The sequence below is a fragment of the Gouania willdenowi genome, chromosome 4 (genome assembly GCF_900634775.1).
Source record: "Gouania willdenowi chromosome 4, fGouWil2.1, whole genome shotgun sequence".
Taxonomy (NCBI): Eukaryota; Metazoa; Chordata; class Actinopteri; order Blenniiformes; family Gobiesocidae; genus Gouania; species Gouania willdenowi.
Window position 1 is genome coordinate 19,507,952 of NC_041047.1, and position 19,814 is coordinate 19,527,765.

At 39.2% G+C, this 19,814-nt stretch overlaps 1 protein-coding gene across 1 annotated transcript in view; it reads left to right on the top strand.

The window, feature by feature from the left end:
• Positions 1 to 19,814, top strand: part of faf1 (Fas (TNFRSF6) associated factor 1) — a 63,514-nt gene that overhangs the window by 35,868 nt on the left and 7,832 nt on the right. The window contains exons 13-18 of the mRNA XM_028445439.1: positions 522 to 676; positions 6,464 to 6,600; positions 6,764 to 6,852; positions 14,069 to 14,149; positions 14,626 to 14,703; positions 18,343 to 18,558. Of these exons, the coding sequence (XP_028301240.1) occupies positions 522 to 676; positions 6,464 to 6,600; positions 6,764 to 6,852; positions 14,069 to 14,149; positions 14,626 to 14,703; positions 18,343 to 18,558 (756 nt within the window). The remainder of the gene's footprint in view (positions 1 to 521; positions 677 to 6,463; positions 6,601 to 6,763; positions 6,853 to 14,068; positions 14,150 to 14,625; positions 14,704 to 18,342; positions 18,559 to 19,814) is intronic.

The window sequence follows — 19,814 nt, forward strand, 5'->3', positions numbered from 1 at the left end:
AAGTGACATGCAATTTAAAGAGCATTATTTCCGACAATGTCCCCGGGAACCTTTTATGTTTGTGGGTGTGTTTGTTTTTTAATTAGATTGTCAGGAGGGAGAATCTACCAGGCTTATATGATGGTGTCAATATCCTTAGATTTGGAGCTTCGTCAATATTGTCTGGCCCTGCCGCTACTAACCTGAACAGGCTGCTGGCATTTGGTGTAAAATAAATAGAGTGATTTGTCTGTTTTTGTTCTCTCCATATCTTCATCGCCTTCAAGAGAAGTTTTATTTACACCGATCTCCATTTGATTTTGTGTGGTATTTGCTTTTTTGCCAGCTGTGGCCTTGCTGCAGTTGTGTAGATGTCACTGCATCTGGTTGTCTGTCATGTGCTTTTTATGCCCGTGTAATGTGGACTGGATAGGACACAATAATTTTATAGCCCTAGAAACCCTTTAATTCTTGTGTGTTCAGTTGGAAAATTTTGTTCATTTACAGGTGTACACTGTTGCGTTTTCTCTTCCTTCCCACAGAGAAAGCTTCTCGCTATCTACCTCCACAATGACGACAGTGTCCTTGGCAATGTCTTCTGCTCCCAAATGATGTGCGCTGAATCTATTGTCTCCTACCTGAGTCAGAACTTCATCACATGGGCCTGGGATGTCACTAAAGAAGCCAACAAAGCGAGGTACAGTTTAACATCAGACACACTTTCACCTCACACTCACAACTTAGAATTTGTCCACTATATCCTCCTTGTCAATCAAATCAGTAATTTCAATCATTTATCCCTCATTCTTGTGTCCAAGCCCTAAGGTCTTAATGGCGGTTCATGAAAATAATATCAGGGTGAAATGATAACAAGTAGACTTTCTTTACTGAGAACTTACTCACTATTCCTTCACATACCACAGAACAAGTACGTCAAAGCACATTTTTGTACCTCACAAAATTACGAAACATCAGACAACTAATTTCAGTATACCTCATTATTCTTACATGATCAAACGTATTCCACCATTGAGGGTTCTGTGAATTTCTGCTTTCTGAAATATTATGTTTTTATACACACAAACCCTTTGGAAACTCTAACTCTTCTCTTTGGGTATTACTCTTTTATAGAGCTGCCGTTTCACTTTTTAAAACAAATATATGTGCCAATGAGATTGCAATTTACATTACAAATTATTCCTTGCTTTTCTGATTATATTTCCAAGAAATTTCCTGCTGCTAACCTTTGAGGAAACCCCCTGATCCAATTTAATATCAAAATAAAACAAATGTAAGCATATAATCAAGATTGTTCCATCTATCTTGTTCTATAGAGCTCATGCTTGAATAGGAAAATAATTGACATAATCCAATAATATGAAAACCTGATGTCAAGTTTACTTTAAGTATTAGGCTTTGATGCAATTATTCTAGAGACTGGGTCAGTCATGAGGAACATATTGCATTTAATATTTCATTTTGTTAAATGTAAAGTTTAGAGGTTCAATAACTGAAGCTCAAAGCCCAGGCCATTCGCTTTATCCTTATGTTTTATTTATATGTGGCTTACTGTCTGGAGGAGTGGACTGTTTGCATAAATACACTGATGTATCTAATAAAGAGTGTATTGAATGTATTTCTGAAGGACAGTGGTCTGATGCTAAGCTGTTTACTTTGTATGTAAAACTATACTAAAGTGTCAGTGGTTTTATTGCATATCTTGCTGGTATGTAGCACCCCCCCCCTCAAGTTCACTGCCCCACTGCTGCTCTGTGCTCTTCTTCCCTATTAATGAACAAAAAAGTAAAAGCCTTTCATATGCATTTAGTTGTGTTGATTTAATGTGAAATCAAAGTATTTTAAAAATGAATCTAAATATGTGTGCATTTAAAACCTCATTTGACACAGGAACAAAGATTTGGAATCTATTTGGCATGCCCCTAATTGCTGGCATTCATCCCTCGGTTCCACTGCTCACACCCTGTATCGCCGTCTTCTCATTCTCTTCTCAGCTCTATTCTCTTTTTGAAGCTCAGAGTTTGCATGCTCACAAAAGGCGTTGTGTTTGCATGGTGAGGCCCCTGATTGGGCAGTCTTGACTAAGCTGTCTGAATAGATTGTCAGTGGGAGATGAAGGATTCCCTCGGAGTCCAAACATCTCCATCCTTGTGCTTATTTTTAGATGTTAGATGGTGTAACATTGTGTAAGGTAACAACCACCAAGATTATTGTGGTGTGCTGTGTTTGTAGATGACGTAATGTAAAAGCTATTGTGATTTCTTTTTTATTTCACTGGTAAAGGGACTAAATAAGGGGAAATAGACTTGAAACGTTCATTACATAGTTAATTTCATCCACTTCACATTAACGAATTGAACACTTAAGAAAATGATGGACAAGTGATAAGTCAGCTGTTGCTTGCAGTGCAAGCTTCCATTCCCTCTACATTTATTTCACTTGAGGTAAAAATGTTCCACCTTTTCTTTCTATTTAGAGCTTTCTTTATTTCTCTTGAGTTTATTTCCACACCTCAACCCTCTCGCTCCTCAGTGAGCCTGCAGAGATAAGCCTGGCCTCTTGTAGTCACCATTTAAGAAAGACTCACACCCCGATCTCACCCCTCCATTATTTCTTTTAAGGAAATAACCTCCTTCCTTCTTTCTTCTCTCCATTCTCCTACATTTGGGCTCCGTTGCTTTTTGCCCCAGCTGAGCCTTTTTATTGCACATTAAAAAGGGAGGCAACATCTGGAGCTTTTCATCGCACACAGCCAGTCACAGCTTTGCTGCTAACGCATGCATGCACATGTGCACACTAACACGCTCACACACAGACTGCCATTCTGCATTCTCACGCTCTCTAGTTGATCCAAAGTGACTGATGATTGGCATCAGTCACACAGGTTGTTAGAGAGGCATCCCCAGTGTGTGTGTGTTTGTTTTTTACCTGCTGATGTAAGAATGTGCCTGTTGCTTTGCTCAATGTATTCTCACAGACGCCCAAGTTAAAAGATTAATTATGCATGAATACAGTATGGATGATTGGCTGCCAGTGTAGTTCTCACTCATGGAAAATAATCATGAGCAATCATGCAGGCGCCATTCTGTTATTGCTTTGGGCAAATATTGAAACAATTACTGAATGTGTGCATTGCGCCTCGTCTATCGCATTACACTTTATATAGGACTTTAACATGCCTTTACAAGCTTTTTGTCAAAGGCAAACTCGGGACATTTTAAGTTAGTGCTCCTAATGTAGAGAAACACTATGTAAGAACATCATATTTTGAATCCCCGTCTGTCATAGCAATGCCATCCTGGTATAAAGTCGGACATACACTGCAATTTTTTTCAATCGTTGTATTGGACCAAACCCATTCGCAGATTTATACACCAGCAGCAGAACTTTAAAGTCTATTCTGAGGCTGACTGGGAGCCAGTGTAAAGATTTTAAAACTGGAGTAATGTGTTCTGACCAGAGCTGCAGCGTTCGTCCAGCTGTAGCTGTTTTGATGCTCTTTTGGGGGATTTCTGTCAGAAGACCATTACAATAGTCCAGTCTGCTGGAGATAGAAGCATGGACCAGTTTCTCCTGATCTTTCTGAGTCATTAAACCTTTCACTCTGGAGATGTTCTTTAGGTGGTAGAAGGCTGTTTTTGTAATAGATTTGATCTGACTGCTGAATGCAAGATCTGAGTTAATCAGAACACCAAGGTTTTTGACTTGGTCTTTAGCTTTTAAAGATCGAGACTCAAGATACTTGCTGATAGCAGTTTTCTTTTCCTTGTTACCAAAGACAATCACCTCCATCTTGTCATGGTTTAGTTGAAGGAAGTTTTCACTCATCCATCAGTTTACTTTTTCTAAGCACACAACACCTCAATGGGACCATAGTCATCTGGGTTCAGTGATAGATATAGTTGTGTGTCATCTGCGTAGCTCTGATAATCAACCTTACAGTTCTGTAAAATTTGTCCTAAAGGAAGCATATAAAGGCTAAACAGAAGAGGTCCAAGAACAGATCCCTTAGGAACCCCACAGGACATTGGTAATCTGTCAGATTCAAAGTTTCCAATGCTTACAAAATAACTTTGCTCCTCCAAGTAGGACTTAAACCATTGCATTTTCATTTAGTCCAACCCACGTTTGCAATCTGTGCAACAAAATTGTATGATCTACAGTGTCAAATGTAGCACTTAGATCCAATAGAATGAGAACAGATATGCAAGAAGAAACGCGCTGCCTTGGCAATTTGTGCAATTCTCGGCAAAGAAGCTTCAAAAACAAAAAGGCGGCAATGTGTGTGGACCAGGGATTGGCTGGGCAGATGTGGGCAGTACGGTCTGTCAATTCTACAGCGGTCCTACAGTGTTCGCACATTCGCAGTGTGAGAGTTTGAGGTAAGCTGGTCCGTGGCACTGCTTCAACAGTGCGATACTCTCACGAGGGGCGGACCAGAATTTCAAGCAGGTTTGATTTTTTTGCAAACCTACAATTGCTGATCGGGAGCTGGTCTTGAGGTGTTGATCGCTTTTCGTGACCCCATTTATACTACACGATGCATGACACATAAGTTAGCCGAGACTTGGCTCGATCTCAATAATAGTCGCATGAGTGAAAAATTGGCTCAAAATGGGCCAAAAATCGCATAGTTAATGTAAATGATGTCTAAATAGGTAACGGATCAGAGACTGATTATTATTAAAACCTGTTCTGTCCACTTGACTTCTTATCTTGATGTACTCAGCACTGAAAACTTAAGTGCTAAACAGGGAGGGAGAACAAAATGTCCCTTTCCAGTCAAAACATGTGAATTTTTGCTGTGAAACAAATGGTGTGTGACACAGTGAGCTATCACAGCAACATCCGGTTCCCAAACGACTCCCATACAGGTGGCTTGCAAAAGCATCCCCTGCAGTGCTACTGTGCATGCCGGACAAATCAGCTGTTCAGTGGAGCAAATGTCACGTCGATCCCAGTCAATTCTTACCGTCACACACTTCACTGAGGTGAAGAAATGCAGGCTGACAGTGCGGGGAAACATTAACTGTTTTTAGCTGTCTTGGTCCGTCCTGAGAAATGGCAAATTTGGCGACAAATTAGAAGCTGTCAATCAAATTAACCGCTAAGGCAGCTCCCGAAACAGGCATCAAATTGTGGGTTGCAGGTGTTTCTCTGCATCTTGTTTATCCCTGAGGGTTTTTTTTTTAAAAGGCCATGGCTCTAGTGTATTTGGTGCATTCTTTACCATGTTATCTTCTGGCTGGGTGAAACTGATGATGGTCCTGAAGTAACTTGACTTCCTCCTCTCAGCTGTGTGTCCATACTTGTTTTTTTTTTTTTGTTTTTTTTAAATGATCACTGCTTTATGTATATGCAGACATAGTAGGTCTAGGATGTAAAATTTGGATTTTTCTCCTTTTTGAAAATTATTGTAGTGAGCAAAGTTTCTAAGGTTTGAGATGGCAACTAAAGCAGTTTTACTTAGACCTGATGATCGTTTTAAGATTTGGTTACCTTTTAAGCTAGTGTCCATTGTTCTCTGGCCTTTCATTACAAGATAGAGTTTCCCTGTGGACTGTTGTTATGGTGTAGAAGGGTCAAAGTCTAAATGGGGACCAAATGCGTGAACAAAATGATCTGAAGATTTTAGGTACCCCACTTTTCTCACTTTGTGGGTCACCAAAAGTTCAATGTTTGGATCAGTTTTGTTTTCAGTGTTTAACAGAGGATCCACAATTTCTAGTATGTATTGTAGAATATAATATATTTTTAAAAATTACCACAAATACCGGTACTCTGTTTCCCGGTTTGAAAAGCCTGCAGGTATTCTCTCAGCTTTGGCTGTTTTTTAATGAGTTAAAGCCCTTTTCACGCAGCAGCCAGTCCGTCTTCTCTCTGACCTCCTGTTCCTTGATCCATTATATCACTCCTCAATTTTACCAGCCAGTTTATAAAGTAGATCTTATTAAAAGGCGTGAGAAAAAAAACTAATCTATATTTGCATTCAGTCTATAGCAATTCATTAATATTATGACATTTACAGGGAGCTTGGCGGGGCTCCGACTGCCTGCTACCCTTTTCCCTCTCTGAAATGTTAATTTAAAAAGTTCTGTCTTTGTAATGGAATAAGAAATCCTTCCTTGCCCTATCATTTCTCGGTATCTGGTGAGGAATACTAATTCATCAAGACTTCCAGTTGAATAGCATGTCTCTCTGATGGAAAAATGCAGATTTGGTTTTAAAGTCCTTAATGCTATGACTGTGTATGATTCTTTTCACAGAAAAATTAGACAATGGTGGTTTTTTCCATTCATCAAATGCTTCTTGGGCTCAGTATTGTCATGCACCATACCTTTGTGTACAATATACATAATATCTGTGACTTCTTACTGCTTTTATTGTTCATTATTTATTCACAACAGAATTAATCTATTGCAGGTCTGATAAATGTTATCCTTAAATGAATTTATTTCTCTTGCAGACTACTCACTATGTGTACAAGGCACTTTGGCAGTGTTGTAACACAAACCATACGGACATACAAGATAGACCAGTTCCCCCTGCTCCTTATAGTAATGGGAAAACGAACATCCAATGAAGTTCTAAATGTCATTCAAGGTAAAAAAAAAAAAAACAAAACAAAAATAAAACATTTTATTAATCTTTAATTTACTTCAAGTTTTTGGTAGCAACGTTATCTACAATGATTCATCTATTTATTTCTTTTAAATGTTTTTCTTACTTGTTATTGATGTTGAATGACTGTTTTGTTTTTTTCCAGGCAATACGACGCTGGATGAGTTGATGATGAGGCTAATGGGAGCTGTGGAGATATTTACCGCACAACAACAAGAGGATATTAAAGATGAGGTAAATAAGAGTATATTAACCTTTTGAAAGTATTGAGAAAAGATAATAAGGTGGCTATTAAGGTTTTTATTTTTTTATTTTATTTTGTCCTTAAGCATAATAGACTTTCCCTCTGCTGCACTGAGGAACCCGCCCCCCCCCCCCCGCATTTTTCATTGACCAGGAAATCTGATATTGTATCTATGGTAGATGACGAGGGCGAATGGGCAACAAACGCTCCAGACATAAAAACGATCCAAAACCAAAAACATACAAACATTATGACACACACAAACACTGCTTTTAGTGCAGTGTTTTGGATATGACGTGTCCGCACAAAAAGAGCTTCACACACTTATCACATGTGAATATGATTGTACAGAAGAATAATCAACAAGGCGTCAAGAGGTCAGGGTAGTGACGTCGACCTATTTGCAAAATCTGCTGTTGCTGCTGCAACTAGCCACGAAAAGTGACAACATAGCTGTATAGTAATATAGTGCAAGTGGATATGTTTTAACACTAATGTCTTTTTGGGCGTGTCCAACTGCAAAATAATTCAATAGCAAATGCATCTTCCATCAAACATTAAACAAAATAACAGAAAATCATGTTTTATTTCATAATTTATGCAGTTACCCATAACATTTCAAAGGGTACATGTGATTCAATGCCACGCAGCATCCCATTTCCGGTTGCTTTATTTTTCCTAAGAAATTAAATTGACTTACAGTTTTTGACCCATATTTACATATTTATCTGTCTTAATTTAGAAAACAGTGTTTTGCAAAGAAAAGTGAAAAACCTGACCTGTCGTCGTTACCCTTTGATAAGTCTGCGGCTTTAAGTAGATCCTCTTGTTGAACTGTTGCTGCACAAAGTGAAATGCTTAAACTACATTTCAATAAACACACTGCACAGTGCTATTTTTTTGTTCAGTGTGTAATGATCGACACTTTCAGTAGCTGTCTTTCTTTTTTAGTAAACTTAGATTACCTGTTCATGCACTAAAACAGACCTAGTGGCTTCGGTAACGTGAATTAAATGACGCAATGAATAAGAATCTGAATTGGTTTGGTCATTTCAATTGACAAATCATTTCAGCCTTCCTTAGTATAGTTATATTAACTTTTCAGCTAAATTTTATTTTTTTTCTTATGACAGCCTCTTCTAATTGAAATTTAATCAAAGTTTGTTTATTATTCAAAAAACACAATATCATCAGATAAAGTCCAAATAAGGCTGAAGATAATTGTGCATTTAAACATGCTTTTATTGGTATTACACCATAAGATCAACAAAATTACAGGTTGGAATGGAGAGTTGGGCAGTGTGGAACATGTGATCTGCATGACACTGTATTTTGGTAAACCTTGACATATTATACATGGATGCATGCTTTGATGATAATGAATACATAAAACATGGGCCTCCATTGGAATTGAAACTAATGTGCTCACACTCTTTATCAGTAATAGTTTCTTCTGTAAGCTGAGGAACATTCAAAGCTTTTCTTGGTTTTGAGTACCCCAATGCCATTAATGAGGCAGCTGACATACTTTTCATTCTCCTGCTTAAGAAACTAACTGCAGCATGTTTGGACCAACCAGAGGGTAGTACTAAACCCAAGCAAACAAGTAATAACTAGCAGAGCTTGAGAGTTCATTTTTCCTTTACTTGTTTTTTCCCTTTATCTATAGTCTCTTGTCCTTGAATGGGTACTGGATTCTGATTCATGTCCCATTCAAGTTATTCTGCCGGTCACACTGAGCTGCAAAATGTCTGTCGACGAGCTCTTTCAGTCCCATGCAAAATGGGCAAACACCATCAATGGTCTGAATGCCTAAAGGACAATGATGACAAAATGGCCCTAGCCTTTCATGTTTGTCATAGACCTGTACCTGAGACACTACGAAGGGGAGGACCTCACCGTCACTGATGGTGTTTAAAGGGGCCCTAGATTTGATCGCATTGTTAACACATGAATGAGATACTGTTTACGGCGTCTGTTTTTAAATAATGCTCCACTTATATTAAAGGTCCCAAAATGTGTCAAAAGAATATCTCTTTCATCAATGCATTAGGGATGTATATTGATGAGGATTTAGCGATTCTGATGCGTTATCGATTCCTGCTTATCGATCCGTTTTTTTATCGATTCTATTATCGATCTCCAAATAGGCTGAAAAACAAGTAGTGCATGAGTACAGAAAATAATTTAACCTGGTTTATTAATATAAATATCAGGTTTATTATTATAAATCTTAATTATTCACCGCTGACAATAAACAATACTCAATTGAGTCCTCAATAAACAAATAAACAATACTCAAATGAGTAAAATGAGTCCACAAGTCAAGTGGATATTGGCTTAGGATAATAAATTAACCTCATTTTTATCCTTATCACACAACGTTAGCCAGTACCGTATTTTTCGGACTATAAGGCGCACCGGATTATAAGGCACAATATCAATGACTGGGTCTATTTTCATACATACTGCACAGCGGACTATAAGGCGCACGGGTTTATTATAATAATAATTATTATTATTATTATTATTAAGGCTCATTAAGCGAAACGAAATAGTCAGATAAGTCAAACTTTATTCAACTCATGGTTTAACACATAAATTACAGAACAATACACTCACTTTTTCAGTTCAGTCCTCTTCCACAAATCCACCAAAGTATGCATGTCTCTTATTATAAGGCGCACTGTTTATTTTTGAGAAAATTAAAGGTTTTTAAGTGCGCCTTATAGTCCGAAAAATACAGTATGATATATAAATCCCTTAACTGCCGAAACCAGCAGGCTGCTTTTATTGTGAAATATATACTGTCGGTATGCTACTACATTCTGTCACCGAATTAGCTTAAATGAAAAGCAGCCTGAGTGATAACACTACACACTAACCACTATGAATTACTGCTCAAACATGAACCATCCTAACACTAAGTTATAAGTGCATAAAGAAACATGCTTTTAACTAGACATGACGTATGTAGAACTGACGTACTGAGGTGTGCTATCATGAACACACACATAACACGAGCACACAGGCTCTGGCTTTCATTCACATTAACTAACCAAACTACATCAAAATTACCAAATACCAACAATATGACAAACTATATGAGATCATGCTTTCATTTACGCACACATAACTTCTAGTTAAGTTATCACTCAAACGCCGAAGCTTTCTGCCTAACACTCATTTGGAATATCATACTGATCTGATCTCACTTGAGTAAGCTCACCTCTGGCATCAACAGCGGTGATGAACATATTCTTCACACATCAGTCATAGATACATAGATAAAAGAGACCTCCCTACACAACAGTACTTATTTATCTTTAACTTTGGGGCCTTTTTTACAGCATCGCTTGAAGCAGCTCAGCTTGTGTGTGTGTGTGTTTGTGACTTCATCGTAAATTTGCGAGTGGGGTGCATTTGTTTACAGTGTCGTCGCAGCCCGGAACAACAAATAGCAGAATCGTAAAGGGTTTCTGTCAGTGATTCCAAAGAACCTTTTGACTAACAACCGGTTCCCAAACGAAACCGGTTAACGATGCGCATCCCTACAATGCATCAGCCTGAACCGAATAATATGAGGTAGGAGGAAGCAATGCTTAAATATATTCATGACAGATTTTGACTCTACAATCAGAATGTTGCAGCACCGCTTCATAATCAACGTGGAGTTATTTTTCCTTCTTCCATTTCCTTGAGTTCTTGGCGTCCTTTTTTTAGTCAACAGTTACCTTAGTTTACCGAGATGTTAGATTTTTTTTTTTTAGCTCTTAAATCACTTCTCTTTATTTTCATGTTTTTTGCTTTCTATTTGAGAAGGTCACCTTAACCCTGCTGTTTTTTTCTTCTTCATTAACAAATAGTTTAAAAGGTTTGCCCAGTAAAGCGGTACGTGTACATAAGTCACATTCAGATGTTTTAGCTTGCCTTTTCAGCGATATTTTTAATAGTTGCCACCACCCTGCTTTTCTTGGCAGCACTTCTAATGGTGCTGCACCTCTTTTTTGAATACAGTGTCTATAAATGACACATGTCAGGCTGTATTATCTTTTTAACAGTTAATAAGTCATTCATCCAAACAACCTCTTCAACAACATTTTTGTGGGAATGTGAATCTCTGTAAAGCACTCAGTCTTGTCACACACAAGCCCTGAGGGTTAGACTTCCTCAGGTGAGTGAGTGACAGCTATTCATCCTGTGTGGTTGTTATAATGACAACAACACTCAGCTTCTTTTGTTGATTTGTCACTCTTGCTCATGCTTCAAATAAACACTTGTGATTAGACGTCAGAAGGACTGTATGGCACGAAATGGAATGTCGGTTCCCACCTTGGATCCTGAGAACGTTTTTTTACGCACGAACCACAGTGAACTCTAACAGCGCACACCAAGAACCCATTCTGTGAAGGAAACATTTTAATACAAGTGAAATGTATGGGTTCAAGTAATGACCACAGTGAACTCAAATTGTTTACAAGAACCCCATTTAAAGTTAAAGTCTAAAACATGATTTGCCTCAAGGTCATTTGAAACTTAGTCACAATCACAACACACTCACTCATACAACAATGCTTTGCTGGGTGATGTATCAAGGACACATAGCCTGGCTGAACTGCCAACTTTCCCCTCAGAAGACAACTCACTCAACCACCGGATCCACTGCCTTGTCCTCAGCGTCCTCTGCTAAATCAGACTTGATAATCATCAGAAAGATAAGATTATCATTTAAGAGACTCGGAAAGCAGTTCTGAGGCAATATTAATAATGGGAATGAAACAACAAAACAAAGATCCTCAGAAAGTAATGTTATTATTGGAATTAATCTCACTACTAACGGTGTAACCTCTTGATACTGTTGTTGATCTAAGGTGATTTTGACCTTGAACTCAATAATCTCAGCACTAAGGTTTCAGTGGATATTTTCCTTTTTTCTTTTTTGTTTAAAAAAAAAAAAAAAAAAAAAAAAGAAGCTTTTTTTTTTAGCTTCTTTTATTAAATCTGTTTTTTTTTTTTTTTTTTCTTTCGCCACCTCACCTTTCATATGGCAAACTTAGACACAAACACAGACTCCCACCCAACCCAGACATTCCTCTCTGACAGTGACTTTAGAGCCTGTCTGGAAATGGAGCAGCTGGACAGCCACATTGTGACTTCAACCACCACTCACTCACTCACCTGCCAGTTTTTCCCATAGCCTTTTTTTTTAGCTTAATAATTTCTATTAGTTTGCATCAAGTAGTAACACAGACATTTAGGTTCTCCCAATCATATTTTTGTGGTTTTCATGTAAAGAAAAGACTCAGAATCAGAGAAGTTTTTACTCACTTGCTGTCTCCTGCCTGACAAGAAGTCAGTGATATACTGTACCTGTAGATGGAGTCAGGCACATTCAGCTAGCTCAGCTTCTCTTGTAGCAGTCCGAGGATGAGGTCCACAAACAGAATCCTCACGTAGGTTCCTGAGGAGTCCAGATGGTGAAGGATGAAGTGATGGGCCATGTTCACTGCATCGTCTACAGACCAATTGGTTCTGTAGATGAACTGCAGGGAGTCCAAAAACAGGTCTGTGATTATTTCCAATGAGAAAGCACAAGGTCTTTATATAAATAATAACTGGATTATATAGCGCTTCTTTCAAGGAGACTCGGTGTGTTTCAGAAACTTTTATTAATTCACACTCATAATACCGGTTGTGGTAAGCTGCATTGTAGCCACAGCTGCCCTGGGGCACATTGACAGAAGCCTACGACCCCTCTGACCACCACCAACATTCATGCACAATTTCTACTCCTTCATGCAAGACAGTGTGGGTAAAGTGCCTTGCCCAAGGAGGACAATGATTTGGATAGAGCGGGATTTGAACCCCCAACCCTTCGTTATTCTTATATGACCCACTCTACCACTGATCCACAGTTGCCTCATCACCCTTAGTCATTCACATGAATAGCTCAAACTACAAAATCTTCAACTATTTTAGCATTTAACTTTTACTAAAAGTACTAGCGCAATATAGGTTCCTAATGGTTCTATTCCATTATCAGAGTAGCTCATAAGACCTGCCAAAATGAGTCCACATATTTATATTTGGGCATTCTGGCTATGAAATGGCAAATAATTATATACAAAAGTTGCCCTTGTTAAAAGATCACTAAGCCACTTGGTCCTAGAATTAAACAGAAAATTAAAGCAGAGCCATTTACAGCTCTTTTCATTATTTTGTATTTGTGAACAAACACTAGAATGTGTTGACAGCTTGATGAGAAAATGTGTGCCGTTTCCTCGTCTCGACAAGAATACTACGCTCATCGAGCCAACTTGAACAGAAGCCAAGAGCTAGTTGTAAAAAATCAGTTTCTTTTTTTTTTCTCCCTTTAGAGTTGAAGTTCTTGAAATTCGACAAATGGATACATGTGGGAATGCTTCCCTTTTTCTATTCAGATTTGACCATTCAGCGCATTTGATGTAATGGTCAAAGTTTTAAAACATCCACTGTCATGTTTGAAGTTTGCGTGACTCGGGTAGCTCCATTCAAGGAACCAACTTTTGATGTTTTTGTGCTTTTGGTCCATTCTTTTACAGTTTCCTTTCAGCATTTGTCGGTTGTATGGGAGAAAGGCCCAAATGTATCTTTGCATTTTTCATTCAATACAACAAAACACACTGTCACTGCTGAGCCACTGTCTAGCTCCACAGTAGCCCTGTGGTCGACACAATACGGTTACTTTGATATATCCGGCCTGGCACACAGCATGGGCCTTCAGAAAATACAAAGCTAATGGTCGTGCACTGTTAACACAATGGACACTCGTATTTAGTCCCCGTCTTTATAAAAACACTTTGTAGCCACAGCAGGTAGAAAGGGAAAGGCCGCCCGTCCCCTTTCCTCTGTACAAACAGGAAGAGAGAGGCAGCATGAATGAAAGAGAGAGGGAGGGTGAAAGTGAGATGAGGAAACATAAAAGGCTCGGGGTCTGGTAAAGGACGGCCCGGTCACAATGAATGCCCCTCTGCTGCAACTCTTTCATACCTGATGTTTGTACATAACCACACTTGACATGCTGCATTTTCTTAAGGCTGATTATCTGTGGTTTCCACCTCGGCTCAGATGTTTTGTGCTTCTGTTTCCTTTATTTTGTTGTTAGTTTAATGGCCCGACTTTTTCCTCTCTCTCCCACCCTCTCTCTCCTCCTCTCTCTCTCTTTAGGATGAACGCGAAGCGAGGGAGATGGTGAAGCGAGAGCAGGATGAAGCCTATCGTTTGTCCTTAGAGGCTGACCGAAAGAAGGTATGAGTGGAAATTTGAAAAAAAGTAAAAAAATTGTTCCTGCTTTTAATTGCTGTACCACGCTGGGATAAATAAAGTATTTGATTATGATTCTGATAGATCAAAGCCTTGTAAGCAAATTTTGAAACCATGTCCTATTCAAGGCTGCTACAACACAAGAATAGAAAGATCAACTAACAAATGATTGTAGGATTTAATGGCATTGAATACCAAAACATTCCTTAACAGTATATGTAAGCAAACGGACAGTTGACACAAATTACTGAATAATCTGATGGAATAAATTAATGCAATGGTTATCTTATAGTGTACCTCTGTGTACATTCTTGAAACCAATGTCAACAGGGTGAACAAACCTGTATTAAAATATTAGCCATGCATTTTAGTAAAAGAAAAACTATGACAGTGTTCAATATTTTTTGTTTTATTGATGATGTTTGTATTTTTAATGACTTTAACAATTTTGGCTTTTCCAGCGAGAAGCCCAGGAGAAAGAAGAGGCTGAGCAGGTTCGCCTGGAACGAATGAGAAAAGAGCAGGAAGAGGAGAAAGAGGTGAGAGCAGCAGCCTCATATTTACATCCTGCAAGGAATTCTTGTCGGTAATCCGTTGTTGCCAATGCAGCGCTCAACAGTAAAGTGCAGTTCTTGTCCGCAACAGCCATGCTATCTGTAATGATTTCTCTCCAAAATATTGAGTCAATTATATTGTGGCTGGGGTAATTCCCTGTCATTCAGGGCAGCCTGTGCAATGCTGGAGCTCCCAGTGCAAAGCTGAACTCACTAATTACAGTAAAGCCCATCCCCGCTTATGTCACCCTCCATACACACAGTCATTGTTCAGTTCAACTGCTTTATTCTCGTACAGCTCACCAAATGCAAGTGAACAAAAGCCAATCATGCACACAGGCCGATGCACAAACATGCACACAACCTAAGCAAACACACACATTCACTCGAAAACAATTATTGTCATCAAAGCGGAGACAAACACAGACACGCACAAGCAGACACAATGTCACGCAAAACAATAATAGTCTGTAAGGAAAGCACCGATGCTGTATTACAGTCTATAGTAACACAGTGTAGGTCGAGCTGAAATGTGTTTATTTAACAGTGGGAAGCCTGAGGGCAGTGGTAAGTATTGGGTGACCCGGCTCACTTTGATAATTTGTCACTTAAGTCAAACAAACTCCAACAAAGGAGCCCCACAGCTGGCACTCTTAATTATATCACTGTAGTCCACCCACCAAACTGTGTGCACGCGTGTGTGTTTCAAACAACAATAGCTCTTATGGCTTTGTGTTCTATGCTTATATTAATTTCCCTCCTACAAATGATGAGTGTTGTCTATGGATTTTACTGGGCTAGTGCGCACACAAACACACTTGTGTTCATGCTCCTTAGGTGACAGTGGGTGCCTACTGCTCCTCGAAATGGATTAAATACATAGAATATGTTGTATGAATCAACTTATGTGTTTGTCAAGTTAGCATCTTCTTTATTTGGCAATAAGACAACACCCTCTTCCATTTAGTCAGATTTTCCATTGCTATTTTGCTTCTCTGAATATGTCAGCATCTGTTAGAAAACAACGATATTTATCTATTTCTGCCTCAAAACATGAACTTAGACCCTGTTTCTAACAGAATGTATCGAGAATTACAACAAAATGGGTTTGGGCTATGGAAACAGTGCACTTTGCAAAGTATACAAGAAAATGACAAGCTCATAATCTTTCCAAAATGACACTTATCTGTTTTTAAAAATGAATGTAAAATGTAAACTATAATATGCAAATCTACCATGACACATACCTGACCTCATAATGGTAAATGGACTAAATGGACTTGATTTTATATAGCGCTTTATCACCACACTGAAGCAGTCTCAAAGCGCTTTACATATCAGCTCATTCACCCAATCACTCTCACATTCACACACCAGTGGGACAGGACTGCCATGCAAGGCGCTAGTCGACCACTGGGAGCAACTTAGGGTTCAGTGTCTTGCCCAAGGACACTTCGACACATAGTCAGGTACTGGGAACGAACCCCCAACCTCTCGATCAGTAGACGACCCACTACCACCTGAGCCACGGTCGCCCCGGTAATAAAATGTCACAACATTAATATTACTGTGTCCTTGTTAAATAAATGGATAATAGCAGTGTAATGTGTATTAAAATGTATGTGTACATTTCCTCACACCCTAACCTGTAAACAAGTGTTAAGAGTATAATCGTAGAATAAATATTGTTGTTATTTTTATTAATAAATGTGTTTCCTACCATAAAGTAAATTGAGTACTATTAAGATTTTTTTTTTTTTAAAAAGCTAATGTGTTGTTTGTAGCTCCAGGAAGAAGACATGCTACAGCAGATCTGTATGTTTATAGTGTGATTAGGTCTTTTTAAGCAGTGACCTGTCATGTGTGTTAGAAACTGCAGACAAAATGCTCGTAGCAATTCATTCTGTGTGATTTTGTGTTCTTGTACAAAGAAAAGGCAGATGACAGTAGGAGCAGGTGAATTGTGGGTAGGGGTAGAGGGGCAGTGTGCACAGGTTTCCTGGCTTTAATATTTACCTCCTTCAAAGAGGCCTTAGCATGCAGTAGTGTGGCTGTTGGGTGCCAACTCCATCAGTAGTCCTCATCTGTTTGTTTTCTGTGCTTAGCAGATCAGAGCTGGAGGTGGATGAGTGGATGCTCCTGATTATTTGTGCCCAGCTCTGTGGGTCTAGGGCCCAACTCGTTGTACATCCTGTGGTTTCTGTAGGGACTCTGTGTCTCACTTGTGTAGATGTTTGTGCTTGTGTCTGTGGTTAACCGTATTTCTCTGTTTGCTAGCTCCACGCGCTCCTGACTCCTTATAAGTGTGTAGGTGTTTGTGTATTGCTCTGTCCCCCGGGGCCCTTTTAACTCAGTCAGCATCAGCTCTGATACCTGAGGGAGCTGATGGTGGAGCGGCACGAGCTCGCTCTGCCCACCCAACACCAGAAGCTGCTAATGAGCTACTGTTGTACACTCTTATGAAATATAATTGCATTATGGTGTGCAAATAAAACCGGGCGTGTTGTCACAGCATATGCTCCCCGGCTGGCCAAACAGGAACAACAAGCCTGAGGAGGAGGAGGAGGAGGAGGAGGAGGAGGAGGTGGTGGTGGAGGTGGTGGTGGTGAGGGGCAGGAGAGGAGACCAGGCTCAGGGGAGCAGCTGAAGCCTGTTTTTAGGAGCTCTGGGGCGTTGATTAGCTTTGCTCGAGAAGGTGACAGTTGACGGTTGTCTTTGTGTTAGATAAACCACGTTCACTGAGTGGTGTAAATAGTTCAACTACCAAAGAAAAAGAGAATTCGAAGAACAGACCATTAACAGTCACCCAATTAACTCTACTGCCGGGATGTTCAACAAGCTTAAGCTCACGTTCTGTAAGTCAGTGTTAAATATGAATGCAGTCTGTTGTTTTTATCATCCTCAAATCCTACATGGCAACCTTGAGAGCTTTACAAGGCTTTAGGGAACAGGGTGAGACACAGGGCAACTAATTTAATAACATTCTTAGGACAGGATGAGTGCTTAATTACTGTGAACAACACTGCAGCAAGAGCAACTTCTGGGTTTGTTGTTCATACATGCTCAGATCGCGTGTCATTGTTTTGTATAACAGTCACACGGAAATGGAAAGTATGTTAAAGACAGACGGAGTAAAGTGGCCTTATTGAATTTCGTCTTTGTTTTCTTAACTCTTTCACTGTTTCAATGCCAAGTGTGTTTGAAACATGTAATTATCTGAATATTTGTTTAGTGGGTTTGAAAATGCCTAATCAATTTCAATTACTAAGTTGAGAAAGCATATTCCTTCATTTTTATTCCTTCAGCTAATTTAGCTGTTTAGGTACAAAATCTAAAAAAATTAAAATAATTTTCATCAGATTTCCTCCAGGAGTGTCTTGACCAAAATAGGCAGAGACTAACAAATTAGTTTCACTTTAATGGTATGAAGCTATACACGAGACAATAAAAGAACAATAAAATACCTAGAATTACAAACACAAACACCAGGAGGATAACGATCTCCAAGTCAGTCAACAAGCCTTTTCAATTGAGACAAAATATTATGTTTCAGGTCATTTTGCAGTAGGTTTAAAGCGAGAAAAGGCACAAAACTGATAAACATGTACCTGTTTTTCCCTTCAGGCAATACGCTTGTCATTGGAGCAGGCCCTACCCCCAGAGCCAGAAGAAGAGGCAGGAGAGCAAATCAGCAAGCTGAGAATCCGCACCCCAAGTGGCGAGTTTTTGGAAAGGCGTTTCCTGGGCAGCTGTAAGCTCCAGGTCCTCTTTGACTTTGTGGCTTCAAAAGGATTCCCCTTTGAAGAGTTCAAGCTTCTCACCACCTTCCCTCGTAGAAATGTGAGTGGCAAACGTGTTCCATAACTCAGTCATCAAAACATAAATGCTAAAATGTTCTTTTGAAATGGATTTATTTCAACACCAAAAATCTGTGTTTTTAAATTAATAAATCTGAACAGATGCTTTTTTATCTTCCAAACTTCATAAACCTTACGGCTTAAACGTTTTAGTGTGGTTTGTAATTTATTTATTTGTGTAAATGGAATTTCTGTTCTTTTTATGGCTTCTTATTTTTTGTGTTTGCGTGTTAGCTGCGTTTAACATCCTGTCGCATTTTTTTTTTTTTTTTTGCAAACATCTTTCTATGTCATCCTGTTATTTCAGTAGTCTCTGTGCAATAAACACGTATCATCAGGGAAAATGTTTCAGAGACCTCTCTGAGTTAAAGAGTTAGACGAAAAGAATCAAGTCCAGTTTGATTTCTCAACAATCCGTCTTTGTCTACACTAAGTGTTACATTATTCCTGCTGGAAAGCAGCAGCAGGTTACCAAGTATTTTCGGCCACAGCTAACATCTCTGCTGGATACTTCCACAGCTGTAATTGGATTTCTAGTTTTGGTCCTATAAATGGGAAGCAGCAGGTGTAATAGTTGAAGACAATCTGTTGTGACTGATTGATAGTTTAGTTCTTCTTTCTCTTTTTCTTGCTATCGCTTTCACTTTGTTTACGTGTTTATTTGCTTGCAGTAGAGCTGAAGCGTCTCTGCTTTTGTTTGCCCACACCTGTGATGGAGAGAGTAAAGCCTTATGTTTATCCATCCACCTGCGCTGCTGTATTATTCAGTGAATATTAATTAGTATCAGTCCATTGTGAATACAGTACACTATGATTGTGCGAGGATACAGTTGTCAGCACTAACAGAAGTATTCTCTATGGTTTCACTGCTGACGCCCAGCAGCACGCAGCTAGCTACAACCACTCATTAGAGGGCTTGGCCACACGCCGTGGTAGCTAGCTAATGAGCACTGTTTTAACTACCGCTTTAATTAGCCATGCTGCTGGAAACAAAAAACGGTATTTCCAATAATCAGGAGAGGAGTAGAGAGGTGGTGTTGGTTGGTTGTGTAGTGTGCGCGTGTGTGTGTGTGTGTGTGTGTTTGTAGGCTTGCCCAGGCAGTGTGCCATCGTAGTCTGCAGAGACCGCCGGGGCACAAACACCTCAGAGTAACACACACACACATTAACGAGTAGCTCACACTCGCCACTTCGTCACAATCACACACACTTCAACACATGCACAAATATTTTCAAGCA